This window comes from Oculina patagonica, chromosome 4 (genome assembly GCF_052425735.1).
Source record: "Oculina patagonica isolate OP01 chromosome 4, crgOcupat, whole genome shotgun sequence".
Classification (NCBI taxonomy): Eukaryota; Metazoa; Cnidaria; class Anthozoa; order Scleractinia; family Oculinidae; genus Oculina; species Oculina patagonica.
This window is the reverse complement of record NC_135761.1, coordinates 45,683,012-45,710,968: the sequence shown is the minus strand read 5'-3', so window position 1 is coordinate 45,710,968 and position 27,957 is coordinate 45,683,012. Positions and strand designations below refer to the sequence as shown.

Below are 27,957 nucleotides of genomic sequence, written 5' to 3'. Positions count from 1 at the left end.
TACGTGACGGGCGCTTCCCCTTTAAAGATTGTTTTTATTATTATAATAATCTGATGTTACCTTGTCAGTCTACTTTAGCATCAGAATGGAAGAGCAGCAAATATCACATTGTTCCAAAGTTTTATATTTAATATTTTGTTCACATAACATGTCAAAAAATTATTTTAGATAGTTTACACTGAGTCCAGAATTTTATTTTTGTTGTGAATAACGAAAAATACCCTAGGGTGGAACGAACACAGCGTTCGTTCAAGATATAATATTGATAGTTTGTTCTTTTATTTTTTTTATAAAATAAATTCAGTCAATAACGTCTTAACATGTCGTTTTAAGCAAATATCTGGCAACTGTACTTTGAAAAAAATCTCAACACTAATTGGCAGTGGCATGTACTGTAGTATTATTAAGGGTTCAACTCACTTATTTCCCTAAAAGATGACATAAATATTAGAATGGAAAATACATTACCCACAATTGCTGTGCCAACCGCCCACATCCCGGTTTATTGGTAGAAAAAAATACAGGCACATAAAAATAGATCTTTTTTCAATACATTGTCACGCATAAACTCATATCGCATTGCCTATCCTTCACTGATCATTATAACAAAGATTCTTGCTTCTAGGATATACGTGTAACTAAGTAACTATTACTTCTTCCAAACGCCACAGCGCTTATTATGAACACTGGACACTATGAAATTATGTGCAGTTATGTTGTAGATTTCAGTATTTAAGTCGTACTCATTTGTAGTAAATATGGCTTTATTAATTCCTACCCCCCCCCCCCCCCCCATAAATTGCCCAATGAATAAGAAACCCCTCTCGCCCTGTGGTCATATTCACTCTTAATGTATAAATATTATAATACTGGTGAAGTCAAATCAATTGGCCATTTCCGAGTTACCTTTTGTTTCTGTTTCAAAACAAGTCTACGTACGAAACCATCAAATGGAAATGAGTTTGATTTATATGAAAATGGACCTGTAGGTGAAACTCATTTTTGCCATGGTTTCACACGTAGACTCGTTTTGAAACATAGACAAAGGTAACTCGGAAATGGCCTATTGCATCTTATTAATTAGAAGTAATATATTAAAGTACTTATATATTATTATTTTACTTGTGAAGAAAAGTACACAGATTCCAGTTTCAACATTCCAATACTCCACATTTCCATTATTTTAGCTTTCACGGAAATAATTTAAAAAATAAGTTCTTTTTCCAGATGTCTGCAGCACAGACAAATCGTTTGTCGCAAAATATATAATATATTAGGAATTTATGTTAATATAATTATATGTATAATTTCTGTTAGTAAATATATGACTTTTTGGCCAAATAAAACCTAACTACAACTGTGACAGAACCCCGCCTCACTTAGCACCAAGCTTATTAACACGGCCACGTTTTGTGTAGCCTCAACACCCACTTACATAATAAGTTAGACCACCCCCACTAGTACAGCCAGAGTTTCGGGTAACCCGCTGTCGGGCAAATTAACGTGGTTCCCTCACTTAAAAGCCAATGTGCTTAAACTCTGCCTTATTCAGGGAGACCCAACGGAATATTTCGTTAAAAATCTGTTCGGAAGACGATTTAAAATCTAGAATTTTCGGAACATTCATTGTAAATTTTTTTTGCTTGCCTACCTTTCCTAGGATTTTCGAATATCTAAAAAAAGGTATAATTGTTCATTTTTAAAGGATTTTTACTCTAAAAAGGTCATCTAGAATTTTCGGGAGCCTTTCTCTGGCTGGAATTTTTTCAAAAAGGTAAGTTTTGATCCCTATAACTTTCGGATCACTAGACTTTCAGCTAGGAAATCCGAACAGATAAAAAAAATTTAGGGGATAAAAAGATGCCTATATCTACCGTTTAAATACTAAAATACGTTCAACGGTGCTATCTTTAAGTGGTTTTGAACTATATTCTCGATGGGTGCCCCTGCTTAATGACATAATTAAAATTCACCCGCAAACCAAGCAGATATAATTACTATAAAAGAAAAGAGCATACGAAATTTAGTAACTACACAAAAATGTGAAAGAAAAAAAGGGAGAAACTGCTGTGAAAAATACTATCGAAAGTTAGTGCATCATTTTTGAAAGGCCACGTCTTTCATTATTAAAATTATTCCCCCCATTTTAACGAAAATTTCTAATTTCACAGTTTCTTCCAGTTTCTAACTAAACATTTTAACAAGTTAAATTAAATTTTCTCCCTTCACGTTAAAGTAGAATTATTGTAAACTGAAATTGCATAACTAAAAAGCTTCCTACGTGGCGCACCACCATTAAAAACTACAGCTATATTAACTTTCGGCGCTACTATAATACTTTCTGTAATATATAAAACGTCTCTGTTGTTCCCTCTCTCGCGTTTCGTTGTACAGAGTTATAATATCACTGTCGTCATCATAGCGGCCAAACATATCCCGGGTGTACGAGTTGAACATGTTCCTTGTTCCCCACATTCCTTTCTTGGAGTGATAATAATGATAAAACTTCGGCACACGTAAACGCTCCACCTCCATTTTGTAGAGAAGAACTCTGTAAGAAGCGAAAACAAGATTCCAGTTGATTGGGCCTTTTCCGATTTTGACTTACAGTGAGTAAAGCTTGGGGAAGGGTTCTGTTTCTGTCCTCCTCCCCCCTCCCTCACAGACTTTGAATCCCCTTGTTTCCCCATTGAACACCTTTAGATAACAGAATAATAGCTCTCATGTTGAAATAATGAAGTGCTGTTCTGTGATTTTTTTCTTTACAGCGCTTAACAGACAACACGCGAACTCTTAAGTTTAGACCTCAAGTAACGGTTGTTTTCACACTGCTGCCAATCATAGTAGCGGACGTCTCAAAAATGTCTCAGTAAGCCAAGTTGTTTACTTCAACGAGTCCAGGGCTAGCGTCCATGGGTTGTGATTCGTGGAATTCCATCCATTTTGGATTTTTTTTTCTTTTTTTTTTCAGGCTCCGTTGATTCCCATCGTAATTATGATTGCCGACCGCGTGTAACAGAATTGCTACTTGGGTTCTGAACTACAAAGTTCACCTTTCTGCGCGCGTAGTGGCCCTGTGCTAAAAAAAATGATTTTACTTGATGTATTGCTAACCTGTCCAATAGCTCCCAGTCTTCTCCTCCCCACGTGGTCCTGAATTCCTTGTAGTTCATTCCACCAACTCGAGTGAAATCTGACTTATACATGGCAAACAGACCGTACCCTTGAAGCTCCCAAAAACCTACACAGAACATTGAAAAACGAGGCAGTTAACCAACTGGGCTAGATGAACGCATGATTGCCCCAGGGGGGCCCCCAGGGGCGTTCCTTAAACGACCGCATGACCAAAGACTGTGCGCTCATTGCGGGATATCATCATCATCACTTTGTTTACCCTTGGATTTGAAGAGTAGCTTATACAGCTAATATCTCCGAGCATTTCACAGTAAGCACAATACAACGGGCAAAGACCAGACCACAACACCGGGAACTCCATGCCCTACTCTTTACGATAAGCGTGTGGGTTCTTTTACGTCCCCTGCTGACCATAACACTGAAGATGCAGGAGACGGGGCCTACGGTTTATCGTCCTTATCCGAGAAGACTAGAATATCTAACCATTTGCATATGTTATTGCAAAGGCAGCATATTCTCCTCAGTTATTTTAAGACCCTGAGTGTTGGTCCGGTCTGGGACTCGAACCCGAGACCTCCCGCACTGTAGTCCGTCGCTCTACCAACTGAGCTAACCGGTCATTTATGTTTGTTTACCATTTTTAATCGACCTATTCATAGCTGCTGTGATTGCTATGATAACGTCATCTAAGTGATAAAACGGTGTTCTCTGTAAAATAAATAGGCGATGGCGTAGACAATTAATAACTCGTTTGTTTAGGCTATTTGTGGGAAAATTGCCGAAACTATAACATGTAAAAAAAGAAGACGAACTCTTAACGGCACGCTAAAAATATCCAACATTAAACTAAAACAATTACAGGAAATCAACCTACCAAATGGCAGCGATGGCGAGAAACCACAATGAAGTCGAGCAACGATGGGTGCAAATGCCATCTTTCCTTGAACACAATGCTGCAAACAACAAAAACAATGCTAGTGTTTAGCTAATGAATTCCAGTAATTTGCCAAAATTTCCAACCTTTTTTGTGCAATCAGAAACTGCGCTGTCAAGTTAGCTTGGTGATGTCAACCTACGTCAAGTTGCTTAGCAACCTTTTGGATTAAAAATTGCTGGCTCAATCAATTCTCGTAAGCGAAAAATACTGACAGAGGTTCTTATAACAAGCGGGTAAACACGAACCAGAAAATATTACAAACGTTTTTTTTTTTTTACCTTTCTGATAATGTCGACGATGTTACTTGGAATTTGAAGATGAAGGTCACACATGAAAATAATATCACGGGGATTCTATAAGAAGGAAATAAGTGACAAGTCAACTGACAGAATAACACAGTTATGTATTATGGTAAACGATTTGCAATGAAGCAAATTTCGTTCCAATTGTATTTATTCACCAAGTACCTTTGCAAAATAACATTCATAAAGTACTACATTTTCTCTATTTAAATTCTTGCATTTTATACACAAGGTAAAGGATTGTTTGTTTACTCTAATCGCTGCTTCTTAAAAATGGATTGACTAACCTTGACTAACGCTGCACCAGCATGAATGCCATACGCTCTCTGAAAAGCTCCTTTAAGCGTCCTCACTTGGTACCTGGACAACATAAAAGTCAACCGAGTTAGTGAGTGAGTGAGTGATACTTTATTTAAACTCGGAATTCCATCAATTACATTGGTTTTCATGAAAGCCGAGTAAGATTTAAAAATTTAAATAGAGTTCACATAAATATTAGAGTGGGACAAGCTATCAATAAGAAGATAGTAACATATCAAAGTCAATATCTTCCAGTCCTCTTTTAAAGGCTGCAAGACCGGATTTAGCTGACTTAATTGAATTAGGCAAGGAATTCCACAATTTAGGACCAGCATAAAGCAAATTCTTTTTCATAAAATCAGTTTTCGGTAATTGTAAATTAATATTTAATTCACTGTTCCTAATATTGTAAGGATTTCTTGCCTCGACTTTGCAAAATCTGTCACTTAAATAGGATGGGGCTTTACCAGTAGAAATTTTAAACATTTGAGTGGCCTTATGCTTAGCTCTTCGGGTTTTTAGATCAGACCATCCAAGTTCCTTTAAAACATCCTTTGAGCTTACATCACAGGCAGCCCTTAAAATAACCCTACCAGCCCTATTCTGTAATTTTTGTAATCTGGTTGCTAGACCTTTAGATAAATTATCCCATACCAAATCACAAAAGTCAAAAGATGGCTGGATAAGGGAATTATAAATAGTTATAAGAGTATTATCATTAACGAATTGCCTTATTTGTCTCAAGCCCCCGATTGCAGATGAGACCTTTTTTGCCACATGGTTAATATGAGTGGACCATGATAAATTTTTTAGTTAATGCTAAACAGTGACGTAAAATGAAAGAAATTGAACATCGAGCCAATCAGGTAATACACGCATTTTTGAACAATCACGAATCGAATAAGTTCACGTGACTTGCCATATATGAAAAAGCCAATCAAGAGTGAACCCAACAAAGCGTGTCACGTGTTGTTTTCGCAGCTAAATCATGTCTGGTTTGGGATTGCACGTGATTTCGACCAGCGAACCTGGTTTTTTTTGGCCAGTTAGACGACGCGATTTGCGCGAATTGAGTGAGTCGCGGATAAACGGCTGTAGCTGAATTTAATACCAATCAAGTTTAGTTCCTGTACCTTTTAAGCTTGCTTCGTTTCAACGCGGCAGTCACATCAATATCAGTGCTACTGAAATCTACAATGATGATGTTTACATGAGGATCGCCTGTCTCTGAGTACAGCTGTAAATTAACATAAGAAACCAGGTCACATCTCAATCATCAATCTTCTATTCTTAATTTCTGTCTTTAATTTTTTATAATGTACATCTATTTTGACATTTACGGTATACGGCAAAAAGCAGTTTAGCATGGTGTCCAGCTTTTATTAGTTTGCTAAACCTAATACCGTAAATACTTGAACAAGTATTTATTATTTATAAGAACTAACGCTTAACGTTTCCACCGGTTTCATGATGGCATTGAGTAAACCCTTAATTTTATTTGGGTGGGGTCTATTTTGCGTGTCTCTTTCTTTACCGTTAAGATCAGTTTAAAACTTTTACTATTGAGAATTAGTAGAAACTCAGCTGTGTTCTATTGGAAATCCGCGAATCTGATTGGCTCTCCCACTGATTTCTATTCGCCGATAGAAAACAGTCGCGCGCTCGCGTAGCTCTTTAAGATGTAAATTTTCTTGATTTTTGTCTTCAAAGTGCACAATATTGTAGGTTTTGGACTGCAATCTTTTAGAGTTTCTACTAAAACAATTAGACTACTCGCCCTCGTTTTCTATGAGCGATAGTCAACTCGGCTGCGCCTCGTTGACTATTTGCTCATAGAAAACTCGGGCTCGTAGTCTAATTGTTAAATGGCACTACAAGCACGCACTGAAATGTCAGCAGAAATTCAAACGCATGTTACCTCGACCATGTTGTCAATGAAATGCTTCACCCACTTTCCTTGGTTCTTGACTGCAAAACAAAACACAATAAAGGTTTAAAGACGACAAAAAATGGACAAGAATAAACATGCTACAAAGTAACCGTGGTGACGGTCTTTCCAAATTACTGTAAATCACTGTAACTTGAGAACCCAAGACCGCGCGCTTATATGACGCTCCTGGAAGGCGCGCTTGTCAGAAAAGGTATCCTGGTCATCTTGTCGCCCTGAAATATGAATAGGTTTAAATAATTGGTGTATTTACTAACCTGGAATAATAATATGCACCGTGGCGTGTTGATTCAGAACAAATCCTTGTGGTAAACAGAATTCAGTGCTGCCAATTTTCTGATATATGTACTGTGACAAGCGCACCGATGAATCTGCGTAATCAAAAACACGCCAAATAAATACAGGAAAATATACATTGCTAAATCTAATTGGCTGAAAGGAGAAGTATTATCTTGTTGCTCGTTTGCATTTTCCACATTTCTAATAAATATATTTTCAAACAACCAAATATCCATAAAGAAATTACTTGGGCAAACGATTCCGTACGTATTTGAGATCTGTCAAAAAATCAATGTAAAGCCGTAAATGAGGCGAGCTTTACTACCAAATTGATTGGACGAATTTTTCCTTCATACTATTTGTTAGAGGCCAACCAAAGTGGAAGAACCTCTGATTCTTTATGTTCCAGTAGAAGGACGAATAATAACTTAGAACTACGCTGACCACAAAAGATAAACTGCTGACCCCCTTTCCTGGTTTTTCTATGAGGAACTTAATTTAAAGTAAATAAAAAATACGTACTTCACGAACTGATTTAAACAATTTAACATTAATTGAAATTTTGATAAAATTACTCACTTCTTCCCTCAACATTCAGTTCCTGTAAAGAAAGAGAATGTACATGTCAGTTCACAACAGCTGATGACTTGTCCAAAATACTCTCCAAGTTAAATATGTAATGCGATATTGACCTACCGATCAATATGATATACTTACCAGATCTATAAGATATCTGTCTCCTTTCATAACATCGTGATTTTCTTCCACATTCACGATATCCTTCAACAAGTACTTACTAGGAAATACAATCAAACAAAGCGAAATGGAAGTCACCTTTTGAGAGCATTGTGCAACGTAGCTAATCAACCGATCAAAGTGCACGTTACATATCGGCGGAAATTTAAAATGGCGTGGTCTTCGAAATGTTGATCTAAAAATAGCCTAGTCTCGCGTGTTGACTTCAAATATGTATGGGTTCTTTTATAAAAGACGTAAAGACGAGAGGTCAGTAAAATAGGGCTGTCAATAGCTAACTAAATATGAAGGTTAAAGGAGCTTTGTCCCGGATTTAAACAGATTTATGAACAGCCAAAATTTATATTTGTGTTGCAGGAAATCTTAAAATAATAATCCATTTTTACTAAAAACTGCTATAATAGAGCACTGAACTGTTAACGAACGTCTTTGGCTGCGGATGGTTCGGATGGAAGTGGATTGCAACTTGAAAAATTACGGCTTAACTTTTCAAGTTGTTTTAGCGCGTCTTCAAAAAAAAGTCGATATTTTAAGTTATACATGTATCTTCCTTAAGATGATAAAGGATAATGTTTTTCTATGGTTTAAGTTGCCTTCTACTAATTTAATAACAATAAAGTCCAAAAATATGTGAAATCCCCGTGACATAGTCTCTTTAATAAATCCAGTTAGCACGAAGAGATAGACAACTTTTGTACAAACAACCTCCCTTTCCAGTTTGTTTTGTCTTTTCAGAATTCTTACCTGTTGCTAGCTTTCTTCAGTGCGCGCATGTATCGATTCACAACACTTTTTGCCACCTGATTATCAAGAACAAAACATTCTCAGAAATATTATTTTTAATTTGTAGAGCGTATTTTTAACAATTATCCTGCGAAACGCGCGGAATATCGCCTGATACTTAGCCGACGAGGCCGTAGGCCGAGTTGGCTAAAATCAGACGATATTCCGCCAGATTGAGCAGGATAATTGTTTTGTTATTCAACAAATTCTCAACGAAACACATTTTGAAGATAGAAAAACTGTAATTATGCAGCGCTTTACAAGATTTCGGATGAATGTTCGCAACCTACGTATATCGCAGGATATCTGTTATGTACGGATGACAGATAACGTTAACATTTTGACCATATATGGGCAGCGCGCGCATGTGTTGAATAATAAATGTGGTTAGATGTTAGCATCCTCATTAAAGAAAGACGATCATTCCGCAACCACATTCTCTCGTCGCGAAACAAGACAATCTGTGTGTGTCTTGAGCTATAAGTATTAACTCTCTTTTGCAACTGACTTTTCCTGAAGATTTGTTGCTTTATCTAAAAAAAAAAAGAGCTAAGGATTTCATAATTATCACCTGAAAAAGTATTAAAAAATTAACCGCCGCCTGGTTAGCTGTAGTTGGTAAAGCGCCGGACTGCTGTGCGGGAGGTTGAGGTTTTGAACCCCAGACCGGACCAACACTCAGGGTCTTAAAATAAGTGAGAATAAGTGAGAATGTGCATTTTTTGTAATTACATCTGCAAATGGTTATTTTTTTGTAATTACAACTGCAAATGGTTAGACGTTCTAGTCGGAAAAGGAAGAAAAAACCTAACCCGTAGGTCCCGTCTCCTGTATCCTCAGTCTTATAGCAGGGGACTTTAAAGAACCCACACACTCTTGGCAAAGAGTAGGGCACGAAACATCCGGAGTTTTGGTCTGTCCTTTGTGTGAAGTAAATTGCAGTATGCGTACAGCGCATTTGAACATATACATATGAAAATGCGCTATATAAATGCATTATCGTTATTATCATTTTGAAATTGCAGGCATAAGACATCGAAAATGTTTGTTTGTGAGTGACAACTTACTGTCGCGCATCCAAGAGTTTCTAATTATTTTCTAATAAGACGCATCAAAAACTACGTTGGCCTGCGAGAGCAACTAGTCTATTTGCCTGCTGTATTGCAGTGTGTTCTTTTTGCCTGTAGGTGTTTAACGAAGGTTTTAAGCTATCATCTAGTAAAATTTCAGTGCCAAGAAAATCTAAAAGTAAAAGAGCAGAGTCAGGGTACTCACGTCCTCATTGAGCAGCAGATTTCCATCGCTGGCGCAATTGGTTCTGTTCTGATGAAAAACCCAGGCATCGTAATCAGGGACCCTCACTATATTAGGTATCTTCATTTTGACTCCAAATTTCCTGTACACTGCGTCCGTCAGGGCGCGCGAATTTACACGATGGTTGTACACTTGTACGGCGTAGATCATCTTGCGCACGAACTCCCTTGCCGCGTTCATTCGCGTCATTTGATCGTCCTGTTTGTCAACGGGGTAAAACTGGATGCGTCCTCTACGTTGCGGTATATTGCTATAACTGGAGTTTCTTCCTCTCTGAGGTAGCGAATTGTACATGTTATATCCAAAATTATAACCTCTGTTCGGTTCAAGGTTATCATTACGTCTGCTCATTCCAGGGGAATTGTGGGACGCGCGAGGTGGATTAACCTTATTTGATCCTGTCCCATTTGCAGGCACCACGGTGCTATTTGAGGATGCCCTACTGTTAGTATTGTAGCTTAACAGTTTACGTTGAGTTCCTCTGGAACTCTCGTATCCGTTTGAATGGCGCGATGTTTGATCACGTGATCTGTCAGGTGCACCTGTTTTGCTGTCACGTGCATTTTTCTTCTTTGAGCCAACTCGAGAATCTTGTAGAGGCCTCCTTTTCCTAGTTTTATCCCTACTTTTACCGTCGTTACTTTTCTCAGCGGACTCTTCTTTTTTGGTGGTGCTCCGTTTTGTTCTTTTTACAGAAGCCGTGTCCGCGTCTTTCCTCTTCGTTTTCTTCTTCATTTCAAAACTATTTTCTTGGTCATGTTTTGGTGAAGAATGCGTCATCTCGGTAGGATGGGCTTCTTTCGACGATTGAGTGGAATCTTCAACTTCCTGACTCAATCTTTTAATATCTCTCAGGTCCATTTGCGTTTCAAGCAATTGTTCTTCAGCTTGCTCTCTTTCCTCTGCACTTTTTGCGAAAGACAAGGGCAAAAATGCTTTACCGTCACGAAATACTGTTATACTTCCACTCTCATACAGACTGTGATTGGACTTTAGTTTAGGTGGCAGAGTACCAACTTGGTTGCCATGGGAATCCTTTATCCTGCGTCGCACGCACTGGTCGTACTGTTTCATGTGCGATAGATCAGAATGATCATCAGGATAAAGCGCAGTGTCGTGGATTAGAGTCACGCCGTCATAACGCCTCAACTTGAAGTCCACTAAATAGCTAGGATTGTACGGACAACTGGGGAATATTTTTTCGATGTCACGCTCGTCGACGAACTTAGCCATGTGCGCCTTGTCACGCAAGTCGTCCGATCCGAATTTGAAAACGGTAGGATCAAGGGTAATGCTCGAGGTTCTATAATGCGAATGACTCGGAAGATCTTGCGGTATGTAATCAGCATACGCAGTAACATCCTTTGGGGCTTTAACGTCGTCAATAACTGCTGAGATAGAGGAACCGGTGAGGTGTCTGAAATTGTTCAAACCAGGAATTTTCCATCCAACAAGGATATGATCTTCCAGGTTCGCCTGTTTATGCAATGCTTCAATGAAGTATTTTTGCCCTTTATGGAGGAAAACTGGACGAGACAGTTGAGTTTTGTACTTTGTAAATTGTGCGATTTTAGTTTTAAATGTTCCACTGAGAAGAGTGCGATTTCCAACCCAAGCGATGAGTTTGACTTTTGAAGGATTTTCATCTGAGCTTAACCAAAGCTCAGAACTGTCGTCTGAAGAAATAGCGAAGGTGTATTTTCCTAAAAAGAAATGGAATTAATGTGATTAGTCTAGACTGTGGAGTCTTAAGTCGTCAAACCGAAACGCTTCGGTGAAATAACGAAAAAAAAAATTTCAAGGACAACAAAATTTAATACTGCAGGAAACAATTCACATTTTAGCGCGGTTACGGAATTTACGCCGTGAAACCTGCACGTTCCTGTTTGCATTCAGGTGCTTTCCCGCCAAAATATGTTGCTTTCCGTCGAACATCCTGTTGTTTACCCATAGTTCTAAGCGCACAAAACCCTAAAATCACTGATAAAAACGCCCATAAAAGTTCTAAAAACTTCAAACTTAGTATACGCAGTGTTGTCGAGGGACAAATTTTGCATAAAAGTGAGGCTTAATTTGCGTGTGTTAGGTTCGCGAGGTATTGTGGTAAAATGTACAGCCGCCATCTTTTTCTTTTAATGGGCTCTGTGATTGGTTTAAAAAAACTCGCGCCACTTTCTCGACCAATCAGAAGAAAAACCAAAACCAATCCCTCACACACGCTTTCCCGCGCTTCGTACCGGCTAAACTGTGCATGTATTCGCTTCGAGTTTTGATCGGTTCACTGAATTTTGGTTTTACTACACTCAAACACAAATCGCTCTAGTCTGCATAACGTCAGGTAAGGTTTCTGGTTTAACTGAGAGAAAATTATCTGTCGCCTTTGTTTTGCTTCTGTCGAGGAAGCAGCAACTAAAGTACATGTATGAAGCTATTGTCTCAAATCTCATTCCCCAATAATATTGCTACAGAAATGTTGTTGAACCTATTGTTTAGTTCAGTTCTTGTATACGAACGCAACTATTAAGCTTTAGATACTGAGAACTTAGTTTAAATAGAGTTGTTTTTAATTTCTATTAAATTACCTGAGACAGGGGGGTGAACGTAACCAAATATTCTCTGTCCATAGTCAGTTTGCATGTGACGAAGAAAGAATTTCTTTACGGTCAGGCGAACGTCTGGGTACAGAGGGAAGAATCTATTTCTTCGCAGATCATGAATAGTGCTCCCACACCATGCTTGCCATATGTGCACGTTTAGAACTCCAAGCATCTAAAGAAAGATGGAATCAAGAATCAAGGGACGTATACACAGTAAGTACGTGTACGTAGATACAGTGTACCTTATTAGAAGACTGATTATTCAAAAGATTACCATTTTTATAATTTTGCTCCTCGCACAAACTGAAGTTCTCAGTTTATCAGACAAGAACTGTACTAAGCCATCCGTTAGATGTAGCTTTGTAGGTAACAAAGGGGTAAAATGTGCTATAACATACATGTAAGCATGATTTTTAAACCTGCTCCCCTGCACTAATTCAGACCCCTCAGTTATAAGGCCCCATTTACACTGTACATGGTAAAGGATGATCCTAGCACTTGGCACATCCTCCTTCCATGTAAAATATATTACAATCTTTATATAAAAACTGCTAGGACCATCCTTGTACTAGGATCACTGTCATCAGAGTGTGATATGTTTTCAGCTTTCAGTTTACATGTGAAGGTTTAACACTAGGATCATCCTTTATCTAGAAAGAATGATCCTAGCGTTAGTGCCATATGCAAACCTTTTTTTTTTTTATTTGACACAACAATTACAAAACATACTAAAATAACTAACAGTACCGACAATTCACATGCCATATGCAAACCTTCACATGTAAACTGAAAGCTGAAAACATATCGTGCTTGGTAGTACTAGAATGATCCTAGCACTAGGATCATTCTATTTTACATACAAGGAGGATGATCCTAGTGCAAGGATCATCCTCTTTCAATGTAAATAAGGCCTTAGTCAAGAAAGACATGTATGTCTGACAAAGAGCTACAGGCTGTACAGTCAGATGAAAAGAAACCCACCTGTTTTGTCCAAGGGAATTTCTTCCAGGCAGGGTTGTTTTCAACATGGTGACCATGATCAGCACGGAACTCCTTCTCGTGTATTGCTGCACTATGCTTTGATGATACTTTATTCTTGTCTTTGATGACAGCTGCAGTTGGCGAGGTGGTGGACAATACTTGAACCTTTACACTGTGTTGGATTATGGTACTGGTAGTAGTTGTGATGTTTGATATTTGGCTTTCATTTGGCATTAATTGTTTCAGTTTTCTTTTGTCAACATGGTCCACATTTGCTCTAACTGCAGACTCCCTCCACTTGTCTTAAAACAGGAATCGAACAGAGGGGATGGAGGGAAAATGAAATGGTGAGTTACATGCATGTCTTAATTGATGTCCAACCTTCAGTGGTGGGTGGGTGAGGTAAAGTTGGGCTCTTTCTTGCTTGAGAAATGGGGGCAGAGTGAAAGTAGGCCCTTTGCTCCAACTGAGAGGTGCTCACTATACTCGCAAAGCATTCAGTCCAAAGGTCAAAATAGTACCATATAATTCAACTCTTCTTAGTTCTTACTGGTTGTTATAAACATTGTACAGTATAGGTTATAAACTCAGACCTTAGGGTCTGTTTGCATGGAGGAAGGGGAACACTCCTAGAAGGGTTACCCTTTAAGGAGGGTTACCCTCCTCTATTGTTTTTCAGGTTTTGTTTACATGCGAAGTACATGTACCGGTACATGTAGGGTTACCCTAGGAGGAGGGTAACCCTATCTGCTTGCTAGGGTTGTCTAGGCCAACATAAAGTGGCTATAATAGACTGTTCACAGCCCTCTGCATGTATTTATTTGTATTTTTCTTCGATCATTGAATGCGGAAAAAGAACTATGAGAGAACTTGATGCCAGTGCCACATGGAAGGTGCGAGGGGGTTGGGGCAGATGACAGAGAAAAAAAATCCCCCACACCACCACATGCTTAAAGCTTGCTTCCCTCACTTTTGTCTTTGGTGTTCTTTCATATTGCAAGAAGCTGTAAACAGTCTATCGCCATTATAATGAGAGCGCCTATGTTAACAGGGTAGCTGTAAGGTGCATTTCCACTGTACAATGTCTGTGCCCTTGTTGAAAACAGTACTATCTTTCAGAAGAAGAAAGCAATAACAAAACCAATCCATTCTTACAACTAGAACAAATGGTATTATAAACCTGCTCAACTGAGTGGGTTTCAAACAAACCCTTACCATGAAATCTGTTTTTCTTCTCCACTTGATGCTTGGCTTTCTCATTAAATGCTGTTTTCCAGTCATCTTCTCTATATTTACCTGCATCATTGTTCCCATGTATATCCTAGCAAAAAAATAAAACCATTAACAAAATGGAGAGAAATATGTGATATCCCTGTGATAAGCAGTAAGCCACTACCTCTCTTGAAACCTCTATCTTTATTGTAAGTTACACTACCCCTATTGTTAGAGGACTTAAGAGGCCCTGCCAGGGTAAATTCCGACAAGCAACATGGCCCAAAAAGTAGCGACAGCATACTAATAAAATCACGACAAACAACAACCTTTATGGAAAAAACTTAAATCCCGACAAGGACAAGCAATTTTCCTTCAATTTAATTACCGACAGCGACAGGAAGAGCGATAAAACAACGACACGGCACATTTTTTAATTTAGACAAGCGACACGGGAACCCCCCTGGCAGGGCCTCACTTAGGGCATTTCTGTGACATGTCTTGTTGTGAGAAGTAGTGGGTGCAGATATGTCAGGGTTTTCATTAAGAATTGTAATAGCAGGAGAATAGTGTAAAGTAACCGGAGAATGATTTTTAAAGGTTCCGCATCCTTATAAGAAAAATAGTTACAAGCCCTTGAAATTTAGCCGGAGAATTCTACGTAGTAGAAGGAGAATTCTCCGATCTCCGATGCCTAATGAACACCCTGTATGTGCGGTCCCAGTTGATGCCATGGCCAGGGTACGTGTGTTGTGCTCTAGATCGAAGCATAACACTTTACCCTCACAGTTCCCCCCTCCAACCAGGTGCATAACTGAGTACCAGCAAATGAAATGTGTGGGAGCAACCCTGCAATAGACTAGTATTCCATCCTGGGGGAGTAGCACTTTATGCTGGAGAAACTGGTATGAGCTCCACCAGTTGAGACACTTTGGCCTGACACAGAATTTTGCAAAAGAGTGGGGGGGGGGGGGGAGAGAAGGAGGGTAAAACAACAGCTAGGGTAGATGTGATAAACATCGGCATAGGGAAAAGATTCCTTGTGTTAAAATTGTTTTGCTGCTCATTAAAGAGTCAGGTAAATTGACAAAACTGGAATACACAAATTATGCTAAGAACTGTCTCACAATGAATTAATTTTTAATGGAAGGCAATTAAACATTCTCTTTGCATACTTTATTTGTTGTAGACTCTACCCCTTAACCACACTGGAAAGTTCGTATTTGATACGCCGAAGTTTTACGCCAAATTCCTATGAAATACCCCAGAAGTGGCGTAAATTATCGAGCTCCACGCCGAAGATCTTCGGCGTAACATACATGTTTTCCAGACTGGCCCCTTAATGTGAGATTTTTCAGACAGACTTAGTTCAAATATAAAAAAAAACCCTGCAAAATGCTTGTTATCAGGAAACTTTTTTCAGTCAAAAAAAATGGTTTCTTCCCAACACAAAATTTAAGTCAATCGATCTTGAAACTAAAGTAATAAGATGCTTTCAAACATAATTTAAATTATCAAATATAATATGCACAGCCTGCCATTTCATGACACCAACCTTTGAAAATTTTAAAACAACCGAGATCCAATTATGAGAAATCTGATAAATTACTTTAAAAAACCTGACATTTAAACATAAACCGTCTGGGTAAATTAAGTGAACGAAAAATTGATTAAAACAATTTTGCTTTTTGTAAAAGTGACAATATAATGAATTTTTAATCACAATTTCCTTAATCTGCAAACAGTTTTATTTAGCCAAGTTGAAAAAAGCAAAAACAAAATAATTCTTCTGACGTGTATTTTAAACAATGTTAGACTTTCACCAAAAGAAAGCAGGAAAAGCGAGCGAGCAAAAATCAGCCTTATTAATTAATGGCACAAATTAAAACTAGTGATTCGAGAAAGTGTAGTCTCACTGTCAGCAAGGTTAAAGAAAACCGCAGGAAAAAATACTGAGTTTAATTATGTATACGGAATAAAAAGGAGACAATTTGACTAAAAGCAAGTTCTTTATATTCTAGCAAACGTACCCAATTAGTTTTCTTCGCACAAGCGCCCACGGCGTCACTCTGTGTGAATCTCTTACATAAAAATGAAATTGAAATGAAGCAACGAAATCGCCCGTGGAGTCGATCAGAGAAAAATATAATTGTGTTTACAAACTTCATAGAGCGTGACTGGGACAAGACAAACAGCTTGCGATCTCCTATTCCAATTTAGTAATCGTAAAAATCATATAATTTTTTTTGTTTTAGCAAAAGGAAATACTGATTATGAATTAGTACCATGTAATCGTCCAAACATTCTTCTACATGATATTAGCTTGCTGAAACGTGTCTTTCGTTTATCGGAATGACGGTATTAAAATTGTTGCGTATTCTTTTCGGTGAAACAGCAAGATATTTTTTCATACACGAAAGAAACGGTTTTTAAAATATAAATCAGGCTGATAAATCTACATTAAAATCTATTTCGTCCACAAGGCAAATTGATGTGAGACTCGGCCCAAAGGGGCTTATCGCTGATTAGACCGATTAGAGCACATGACATTCATCAATAAAACTATTCTCGAAAATGACATTTCATTGTCGTGTTAAAGAAGAAATCGTTTACTGGACATTATTCGAACAATAATGAACAGGAAATGAACTAATATCAGTGAAGTCTTGCAGTACTTAGAACCGGAGATTTCTCTTGACATGAACTTGTGTACTACACAATAGATCGTTGTTTACCTTTAATATTTCATTCACGTCAAATTCTCGCTCTGGGTCGGTGAGACCTCGATAGTCATCATCCAAGGACGTTTCACCTTGAAAACACAAAAAGGAGAAGACTAAATAAAAAGAACAGCCTAATTTCTATCGCTTAATTCGAGCGAATGGACTTTTAATTGAGTTGTGCGGGCGAAACATCACTGAAATCAACAACAAAACCGATGAACTTACAACATTAAGTCACGCGTATAAATTACCCTTTCAAATCGCTTATCCATACCTCTTTTAGCAGTATTGAACTTCTCCGAGTCAGATATTTCGTTCCACTGAAGAAACAAAAGTAACGTGGCGAGCAAAACAGCAAGAATCGAAAACTGAATCAAGCGTTTGACTCTTCGAATAGATACCATGCTGTCGAGGTCGCCAGCGTTTCATTTCATCCCATGTTCGACGGCTTCTTCTAAGTGCGCTGGAATGTACAAACGATTGTTACACCGCGAAGCGAACATTCATTCGCGAGGAATTACCCAGTTGCTCGGGAACCATTTCGACGCACTAAATTCCCATCCATCTTTACTGATGCTGTTCAGTCTGTTCAGATCAGTTATGGTTCCAAGTTATTATTTAGAGTTATTAAAGGTTTTTCATCCGGGACCTGGAAACGGAAGTGATCATCGGAAGACAACACGCCAGGATGGAAACATTGTGCAAGACAATTGCTTTGGCAGGTTGCGTTCCAGTTTATTTGCATTTGTAATTATTAATTGAATATCCGAGGTCTGGAAAGTGCTACTTGCTTTCTCGTTTGGTTTGTATTCGTGTCTCTTCCACTTGTCGTGGTCTGAGGCTTTGACCGCTTAAAAAAGAACCTTGACCAAACGTTTTTTATAGAGTGCTTGTGTAATTACTCGCTCTTGTGGTTCTGTATTTTTTTATTTTATCTTGTCCTGCGGAAAAACATCCTTTACTCCTTTCAACTGTTTGGCGTGGGTGTAACAATTAAAACCGACTCTCAAATCCACGTTGATTTCAGCTTTGCAAAATCGTCGATCAAGTTTGGGAAATGTGCACGAAAAGCTTATACCTCAGGGTAGGGGTTGAGGGAGGGCAGAAGGGAGCCGAATGATCCAAACCAATCCCTCTCCTGTAATATTTATCAAGTGGTCAAAACCGTCTGTCGGACGTCGGTTAGGGTCTCTTTTTAAAATAAAAAAAATAAGGCTATTGTTCTCCGATTGTCTTCAACCAAACATTCAGTTAAGGTCGCTCGCTCTCGCACCCTTTTTCTCAGTGGACAGAGCGGCGAGCGACCTCGCACTGTGTGAGAAACGGACTAAACTTCCCCTTCCAAATATCGAATAAACGCAGAGAACACTATCTGTAAGATATGGCTTGTAAAGTTTCATTTTAGACATGTAACACAATTCGCCTTGTCTGACAGTAGAGACCTTAGAAATCGTGAAAAGTGCAAACTAGTCCCGGTCAGTTATACACAGGCTACGGTTTTATTAAAATTGCAAATACCCGTTGCTTTTCTTCAGTCTAAAAAACCCACGCGTTCCTACCGTGCGGGTTATGTTTCATTCATTCGTTGAGGCAAAAAACCCACCTGAATTTTATGTGAATGGCAAATGGGATGTCTGTAAAAATGCTATACCCGCTGCGAATGATAGCACTATGAGAGAATCAAACGGTTGAGGGAGAATTTATACCAAAAATTGGTTCCGGTTTCGAGTTTTCTTTGTTTTTTCCGACTGATTTAAAGTTTAGTTAGTGTGAAGATCACTTTCAAAAGCACACTAATATCCGACCTGTTCGGTTTAAAACGTGGTTTGCGTAAGAACCACGCTTTTTGAAAATAACAAACCACTTTGACCATAAACACTGCCCACATTACATCAATTATTGAAGGAAATACGATGCACGTTGGATGTGGACAACTTGGCTTGTTTCTTGGTTTTCCGCACTTTCATCAAAAGCTAAGAATTTTATCTCCTGCAGCTATATGGCTGACACGAAAAGGATCAGTTAAAGTTTGCAGCTTTATATTAATCCCTGTCAACAAAACAAAACAAAAAATGCGAGGGGAAACTCATTGCAGATACTATGGCTGTAATGTGAAAAATAATAATTGACAAATAAAAATTCCGGCTAGCACGTGTAATACCAGTTTTGCATAAAATTTACAAGAAATTATAAATTCGTTTCTTTTATGATTCCCGTCAGTATCGGTGAAAACCCTTTCTTCTTGAAAGCAAGAAAAAAAGGCTTGCTATAAATATTAGATTGATCAGTTATCAGAACGACTGGCCCGATATTAACTTTATGGACTGCGAATATTACAGAAAAAGTCAACGGAAGTTTTATTAGTAAAAACTCTCGGTGACAAAGGATGTCTTTACGTCATGTTTTGGCTCCTTGTCGCAGACATGACATGTCAAAATGAAAAAATTGTATTTTTAAATCTTTGAATGAATAACCCAAGCTCAGATTGCCTTATTTTACAACCAAGGGTAGCCTTAAGAAATTTACTATCGAAACATAAAATTAATAAACTGGTCCTTAACCTTTACGAAGAAAGGCAATGTAAAAAAGGAAATGTAATTTGCTAATTAAGGATTGATCTCTGTCTACTGTGACTGCAAGTTTAATCTTAAACCTTCCTGACATATTGCTCAGTTGTCAAGCTTTGTACACAAGCAATTTGTTTTTTCATCTGTTGGTTTACAATGAACTGTCTTAAACTCACACGTCTAAAAACAGTCGCAGTAATATTGTTTCTGCGTGATATTAAAATCTAGTTGCCTTTGTTTCTCTAACATGCACCTTCCTGTAGTTCTTTGTTCTCAATTTTGAAAGTTGTAATCCGGCCATGTTCTCGACCAAAAACGTTTCTAAGGGATGGTCACATCTAAGTTGACAGACTGTCTGTTCATTTAAATATTTAAATCCTTTCAGGGGGTATTGGTTTTGGGGCAAAGACGCGCGGCTTGTAAACGAGGTCCAGGAATCCATGGCTCAGGCATATCCTTTCTATGTTCGGGTTGCTGGCTTTCCTTCTCTATTACAAGCTCAGTAAGTGGATCATCGATGGTCGACGTTTCTGAATCCAATTGTTCACAAAATCGGGTTTTTATTCGGGCTAACTCGGCCTCGTTTTCATCGCCAGCTATTTCATTTTCCAACCGCAACATTTGCTGTTCCAATCTCCTCTCTTTTGCTCTCCTTAATTGCTCCAATTTCGCTTTGGCCATAATGCTTTCAATTGCAGAGTTTTCACGTAATCTTGAACTTGAACTACGACTTGAACGCCTGGATTTCCGTAACTAGAAGTAGCCTGCACTTGATGTAAGATTTCTCTCTGTCTCTCGTACTCTGCACGAAACTACAGCGCTTTTTTCTCGCGAATTTTGCTTCTCGTTCTTTGGAGAACAGGGAGATTGCAATCTGATAGCGCTTCGAAATGAACCTTGTTTTGTAGAAAACTGCTTTTTACTCTGCTTCAAAAGGCAAACGCAAACCCTTGGTTTAGTCCCGGGCCGTACTGCAGAGAAATAGTGTTTCATAGCTTCTAGATTTCAAAATTTTCTGGGGAAGCATGTCCCCAGACCCCACTAGTAGCTCGCACCTTCGGCGCTCACAACTTTTGCCTCGTTTATGTCAAAAATCTGATTACGGCCCAACTTCAATAAAGTCGATAACGAGCTAGAGAGGAAAGTTTATTTTCTAAGCCTCAGCAGTACTACTACCCTATCCTTTTGTTATAAAAACTTCAACAAGGTTGTAAGAATGAAAGAGCCGATCATCTCAGGACGAAAAAAAAAGTTTTCATTAAGTTAATTCCAAATTCTCCAAGGAGAATTAGAAATGTGTTTGAAAAACATTCGGTTAATTACAAAAAAGGATTATGCGGTTTCAAAGTTTGGGTCGGATTTATGTCTTATCAGGGTATTAGATTGGCACGGAAAACTCTAGCTACTTTATTTGTTAGCTTTACACAGTATTGAGTCGAATACCCAGTGTCAGTCAAGCACAAACTGCTAGGCTGTTGTACATGGAAGTAGCTTGTCGAAGCAATTCTTAAGGGAGTGTCAACAAGTTACAGGAAAATCCCGTTGTCCCGTCCCGTAAGCTGAACTCCTCATGCAAATAACACGCTTGTCTTCCGCTTGGCGGGCTGTTTACTTTGTGGCGGCGGGACTTGTCTCTCCGCCGTCCAGGGTTCTCAGAAGTCGAAACAAGCCAGCCGCTTCTCTTATCCGGCTGAACTCAATACAGAATGCTTGAACTTCAATGAAAAGGTCCTGGAAAAATTAAAAAAAAAAAAAAAAAAGATTTAGCGCAGCGGTTTTGTGGGTTTTCGGTACAGCGTGCGTCACGCGAAGCAAGGTCAGGAAATGGTCAGGAAAAAATAAAATTCTTCAAGGTCAGGGAATTTTATTCTGAGTCATGGAAATTGACATTTTGAAGAAACGTCAGGGAATACCGACCTTTAGATTAAATTTCGAGTACTAGATCAAGTACGAGGACGACTTCGAAATTTTGAGACAATTGTAACCCCCGAACTATAACTTTTTTTCTGTTGCTGACATAAATAAACGTTAGGGATAACATAAGTGCGATAAGTGATTATAGGAGGCACACGATTTTTCTTTGAAACCCGTACTCGTAGTCCAATCTAAAGGGCGCTAATATAACACCGCTGATTTCATACAAATAATAATAATGATGATGGCTTGAAGGAACATTTCTGGTCAATGTTATATCAGCGATGCTTTTTAGTTGGAAGCGGAGGTTGGAGGCCGCTACTATATCTGACATTTTGTATTTATTTGGTCAGGTAAACTCTGTTATCATCGGAGAAAAGTCCGGGAATTTTGAAAACTGATGTCTGTGGCAACCATGGGAAGCCTCATCACGTTTATCTCGCGCCTTTTTTTAACCCACTTCAACAAATCATGTTCTTTAGCCGGCTAGTTCAGTACGACAACACGGACAGTTTTGTTGGTGCCATTGACACTCAGTCGTAGTTACATCTTCACTGTCACGGCATGCCAAGCGGTAAAAATCAGGGAATATAAGTCCCGAAACTCAAGGGTTTTAATCTCCCCCACATCAAAGATTTTTCTATACCTCATGTGGTGTTATTTCCTTACTAAGGTTAACACCCAGTTGGAATTTATCCCGTAATCCTAAAATCCCATTGAAGCAACTATCCAATTATATATGTCTATAAGCACGTTTTGTTTTGGCGCAATATACGTATAATTCAGTTGACTATACGTGCCGTCCAATTTGGAATTTTCTTTCTTTTTTCATTTCTGTGCCAAATTGGACGAGGTCCCTTGCAGATCTCATTTCTTTATAACCCACTTATAAGACTATAATTGGATGAATAAAATTGTTAGATAGCCGAGCTGGTCAAGGTCATGGGCGTGGTTCAGTTTGGCGGAACAAGGAATGATTTCAGTCGGTGTTTTTCAAGGTAATTTCGCAGTATTTGACAGCACGCATTCGTCTTGTATTTGTTATTTTTTGTTATTTATGTTGTGCGCGAAACAGTGGGTGGGAAGCAATCCAATAGTTGCTGGAGTGGGATTTTAGGCTACAATATATGGGTACATACTATTATACTAACTCACACACTGATCATTTCTATCATGGCTGTTACCCACCTTAACATCGATAATTTTGTTACGAATGAGGGATTGAAGGAAAACGCAAACCTGAAAACCAGAATAACAAATGTTAAGAACAACAGAAACAGGAAAACAAAATCCTGGTTCGATAGTTGGTTTCACTTAAAACCAAATAAACTCTGCATTTTCATAACACAGGGTGGCACAAGAGGAAAAACGAAAATCCAAACGGCAAGAATTGTGATTACACGAGCCAGAACATTGTTACATGTATTTGGAGTAATCAGTATCACGTGGACCTCGCTGCTTTATTTCGTTTACACTTGCTTTGAATTTCCTAATGCGTTTTTAATATGGCTAGCATTGTGATTTTTTTTCTTACAAATTCTCTGGTAGTATGTTATGAAGATGAGGTCCAATTCAATAATAAAAAAAAAACAGGCTAAACCATATCTCCAAGTAAATAAGTTGACGTACCAGTCTGACAAGTCTGTTCTGCATGTATTTGTCTTTGATATTTTCACAGGTCGAGATACAGTTTGAGATATAAAGATGAACAAACTCCTGAGGAAGGTCCACAGCCTATTAAAAAAGAAGAAACCTATTTTAGTAGTTTTATTATACATTTCTTAGTTTTCACGTAATTGCTCGCGTCTGTAATGAATCAATTACGCCTTCTAGCCAAAACAACGAGGTTAGCGTCATGTCCATGGCTGCGTTTTTCTTCTCCAGAGGAGATAGATCACTACAAATCCGTTTCCTCTTTCTAAGAGGAAATAGATTTCTACCTTAGACCGTTTGAATAGAAAACAAGAGGAACACTTAGACAGTTTCGATTCAATCCAGAAAATTCTCATCACAACCAAATAGTCCATCAGCTGAGATCCGAAAATTTGGGTTCATGGCTCACTTTCGGGGAACAAACGAAACATGTCTTATCTTAATCCTTGCCTATTGAGCATCACAAAAATGTATGATAGCAAGGTTAGAACGGTAGCTTTCACTTATAAATCGAATTTTAAATTGGCTCCCCTATACGCTTCTTAATTTGGCCGCCATTTTATCCTTGCTATCACACATTTTTATGATGCTTAATAGTCAAAGAGTAATATTAGACAAGTTTCGTTTGTTCCCCTTAAGTGAGCCATACAACCCCACTAGCTGATGGACTAAAAGCTTCGTTTTCACAGTTCAGCTGGTCAAATCGGACAGTGTCAGAATGCACAATGTAGAACGTTGTTTTATTTCAGTGACGAGGCACTTAGCTAACTTTTAAGCTAATTAGGGGACACTAACTGATGGGAAATGCTCCCGAATAGTCCCGCGTTGTGAAACGGTGTCAAGTTTGTCAAACGGGAAATGATAAAGTATATACAAGTCAAAAAGTAGCTTTAGTTTCCGTCACTTAACAAGCGCTTTTTGAAGGTTACATGTTCCGGGTGGTTTAGGACTATTCTGGCTATTCTCATTCCAGTCACACGGAATATCAATTCCTAAAAGAAAGCATATTCTAAAAACTTAATACTGGTGGCGGAGGTGACCTGAGAACTATTGTATCTGTGCACGCGTGAGTTGCGAACGACCTGGGGCGGCCGGCCGCGTTTGATTTCCCGCCAAAACTAAACCGAACTAATGCGTATTCTGCCTATTCCGAGTAAACCTTATTCCATTCATTCCGTTCATTCTGCTATCGGGGGCAGAATGAACGGAATAGTATTTTGACCATTCCGAAAACGGAATAGGTCCCTAAAGAACGCAGTTACCGTTGATTCTGAATATTCTTATTCCGGAAAAGTTCCAAAAGAATGTGTGTAACACCAATACAACGTGTGTAAGAAGACCTTCTTATCTAAAATCTTACCGTTGTTAGTCTATTGACAACCTCCATGGAATGCAGTGACATTTCCATGTTAACTAAGACTGAAAAATACCTGTTGACAACAAAAGACACATCGCGGTAAACAACTTTATAAGGTATGTCCTGAAGAGGACTCAAAACTGACTTTGTTTCTTACTTCTTAGTTATCACTTAAAACTTTGAAGAGTGATACATGAGTAAGACACATTCCACCACTGACCAGATTTTCATGTTTTCCTGACACTTCGGCCTTAGAAGGCAATACCTCAAAAATTCTGGTTCTGGGTTCAGTAATCATCCAAAAAACAATACTGATTGAATTAATACAGCCATAGTGGGGTTTACCTCACTTTGGAGCTACTGTCATTCTACTCTATAATGTTTCAAGATTTTTGTTTCCTGTGTTTACGTCACTGGTAAGGTTGACAGGTTTTTATACTGAGGATGAGCCCCAAGTGGCAAAAGGAATTTTTACCAGTCTGTGGCCAGTTGGTCACTGTTAGATCTTCATCGTAATTCTTCCAACTGCCTTGAAAACATTATCTCTAACTCTTGTTGGAGAGTTTCCTGCTATATTCAAACTTTCATCCAAACATGCAATATTCTCCTTAGTTATTCCCTTGATTCTGTTATGCTATGACTTCGGAGAAGTTTGATTCTGATCACTACTCACTCTGTTATCTGATTTGACTGCATTAACTTTAGCAAGACTTCAATGGCAATCAATGGATTATTCTCCACAAGATCAGGAAGCTAAGAGCAACAAAACATAAAAGAAAATGGTGCCACCATCAGTACATGCACATTGTGACATTAAAGTAATTCTGCATTTTTCTGGTCATTCTATATACATCATATACTTATTACTTTAATCAAGATGCTCCTAGCCGTGGTTTTAGTTGTGTATATCGTACCTTGTTAGGAGTAAGTCCCACGTGATAAACTAGCTTTGGATCTTTTTCAAGTTCGCTTAAAACTTGCTGTGAAGAAGAAAAAAAAAAACAAACACCTCCAGTTACTAGTTTCACTTATCATATCATAGACACGTGTCAAGCATAGCAACAATTATCTACCTTATTGTTACTTATTTTCGCGGGAACTTAATTTCGCGAAAATGGAACGGGCATATTTTGCGGCACTTAATTTTCGCGATTTGGCCAAAAATACGTAATTAGCATAAAAAATACAATAGAAAACGTTTGAAATTAATTTTCGCGGGTCTTTAATTTAGCGATTTTTTGAAAATCCCGAAAATCGCGAAAATTAAGTCCCGCGAAAATAAGTAACAATAAGGTAGGTGGATATTGTCCTTGTAGACCACTGATGGTCAAGAAAAGAATTGATATCGATTTTTGTCTGAAAGGGTAATAATGTTCCGAATGAACTGTTTCACGGCTGTTATTTGTGTTTCCTACTGGTCTTTTCTGAACAAAATAAATGAGCGATCACCTGCTGTTGTTGCAAAACCAGAGGAGCCTTAAAAGCTTTGTTCATCAGACGACGGACTTCTGCACCTTAAAAAGATTAACATGACCAAGACTGAGGTTATTGAAAGGGTACAACAGCCCTTATTCATAATTTAACCCCTCCCCCCACCCCCCACCACGAAGCCTCGCTATCAAAGTGCAAACGAAGAAGTGTCTCATCAACGAACTCTCAAAGCACCAAATATGAAAAGAATACGCTGTACCGACATCTACTTGAAAATTTCAAAGCTTTGAAAGAAATTGAATGCAAACGAGTAGTATGCAAAAGGCCTATTGTATTAAATGCCGAAGTTGACAGAATTTTTTTTTTTTTTTTTTTTTTTTTTTTTTTTTTTTTTTTTTTTTTTTTTTTTTTTTTTTTTTTTTTTTTTTTTTTTAGACCTAACTCTTTGAAAAATTACACAAATGTAGTTTGTCCGCTGTGCCAGTTGTCTGAGATTATTTGGATGGGCAGAGGTACCCCTTTGCACTTTGGTGTAATCTCACTCAAAAAACAAATACATTTGCACATAGAAAATGAATGCAATCCTACAGTCATGTTGATACAATACTCATTGACTAACCAGCACTGTTTGTAACACACATTGTACTGTCCCACTCAACACCATGTACCTCTCCCGAAGGGTTCATCCATACAAGCTACAAACACAAACATTAAACAGGTGACTTATTCTCCAGAGGCACAAGAGAAATTATGGAAGAAGTTGAGAGTTTATGTAAACTTGACTAAGCCGCAGGCGAGGGCGTACATATTAAGTACTTAAACTATCTTTTATGTTTGCAACAGGCTACATGTATGTATACAAAAAGGTGCCACTTTCATGGTTGCCACAGACCTCAGTTTTCAATATTCTTTGGCATAATTTACCTTGACTTTCCCTGATAAGTAAATACAAAATGTCAGATATAGAAGCAGCCTCCAGTCTCGGCTCCCAGAACAAAACACATCACTGAGATCACAATGACCTGAAGTGTTTCTTTCAGCCCTCATTGATATCACATCAGTGGTGTTTTCAATTTTTCAGTGGTGATATTTCAATTTTACCTGACCTTTTTTTTTCCAAAAAGTCGATATTCTCTGACCAAAAATAAAATTCCCTGGCCTTCAATAATTTTTATTTTCCCTGACCATTTCCTGACCTGGTGCAACCCTGATTTCCCATTTTTTTACAAAATAAAGCAAATAAAATACAATGATAAGTCATCACCATGTTTACAGAGTCTCGTGCAAAACGACTGCAAAACCAATCAAAGTGTGTGTTACTATAACGTACTTACTGTAGATCCAAATTTTGAAAACCCAACCCAACTTGAGGTCAATTTTCATACTCAATAATAATCAATACTCCACTATGTTCGACTGTTTGTTGTGAAGTGTTTCTAAGATGCAACAAAACAAAAGGACCAGTTTAAATACCTCATCATCACAGGAGTAAAGCGGTGGAGGAATTCTTGCAAACACTGGTCTGAGATTTAACTCAGATGGAGGATTAAGCCCTATATGTTTAAACACAAAGTAAACCGTGAACATTGGTAGAGTAAGCTGCTTTTTAATTGCTTCTGAGTTGAAATAATACTATTATTATGACTGCAGTTAATTATCAGCTGTTAATTTGGTCATCAAGTACACTGTGGTGCTTTGTGTAACCTAATGACCTAAACAAAGGCTACCACGAAAGAGACGAATCCTCATTCATCAAAATGTAATTGTT

At 38.3% G+C, this 27,957-nt stretch overlaps 3 protein-coding genes across 4 annotated transcripts in view; 1 reads left to right on the top strand and 2 right to left on the bottom strand.

The window, feature by feature from the left end:
- LOC144652556 (acyl-coenzyme A synthetase ACSM3, mitochondrial-like) overlaps positions 1–27,957 on the top strand; it is a 70,605-nt gene that overhangs the window by 19,636 nt on the left and 23,012 nt on the right. The gene's annotated exons all lie outside the window — the stretch shown is intronic.
- Positions 109–18,437, bottom strand: LOC144652502 (beta-1,4-N-acetylgalactosaminyltransferase 3-like). Its single transcript, XM_078512521.1, has 17 exons — positions 17,542–18,437; positions 17,280–17,356; positions 14,548–14,653; positions 13,333–13,634; positions 12,337–12,523; positions 9,716–11,457; positions 8,402–8,457; positions 7,619–7,697; positions 7,481–7,502; positions 6,880–6,993; positions 6,593–6,642; positions 5,808–5,911; positions 4,662–4,734; positions 4,351–4,425; positions 4,010–4,088; positions 3,115–3,241; positions 109–2,551 (listed from the first exon to the last, which is right to left on the bottom strand). The coding sequence occupies exons 1-17, from the start codon at positions 17,669–17,671 to the stop codon at positions 2,314–2,316; spliced, it is 3,561 nt and encodes a 1,186-aa protein (XP_078368647.1). The 5' UTR covers positions 17,672–18,437; the 3' UTR covers positions 109–2,313.
- LOC144652626 (CCR4-NOT transcription complex subunit 11-like) lies at positions 21,069–27,895 on the bottom strand. The gene is made up of 9 exons (XM_078512703.1): positions 27,663–27,895; positions 26,809–26,884; positions 26,208–26,272; positions 25,673–25,738; positions 25,432–25,511; positions 24,762–24,831; positions 23,378–23,482; positions 22,937–22,987; positions 21,069–21,565 (listed from the first exon to the last, which is right to left on the bottom strand). The coding sequence occupies exons 1-9, from the start codon at positions 27,774–27,776 to the stop codon at positions 21,443–21,445; spliced, it is 750 nt and encodes a 249-aa protein (XP_078368829.1). The 5' UTR covers positions 27,777–27,895; the 3' UTR covers positions 21,069–21,442.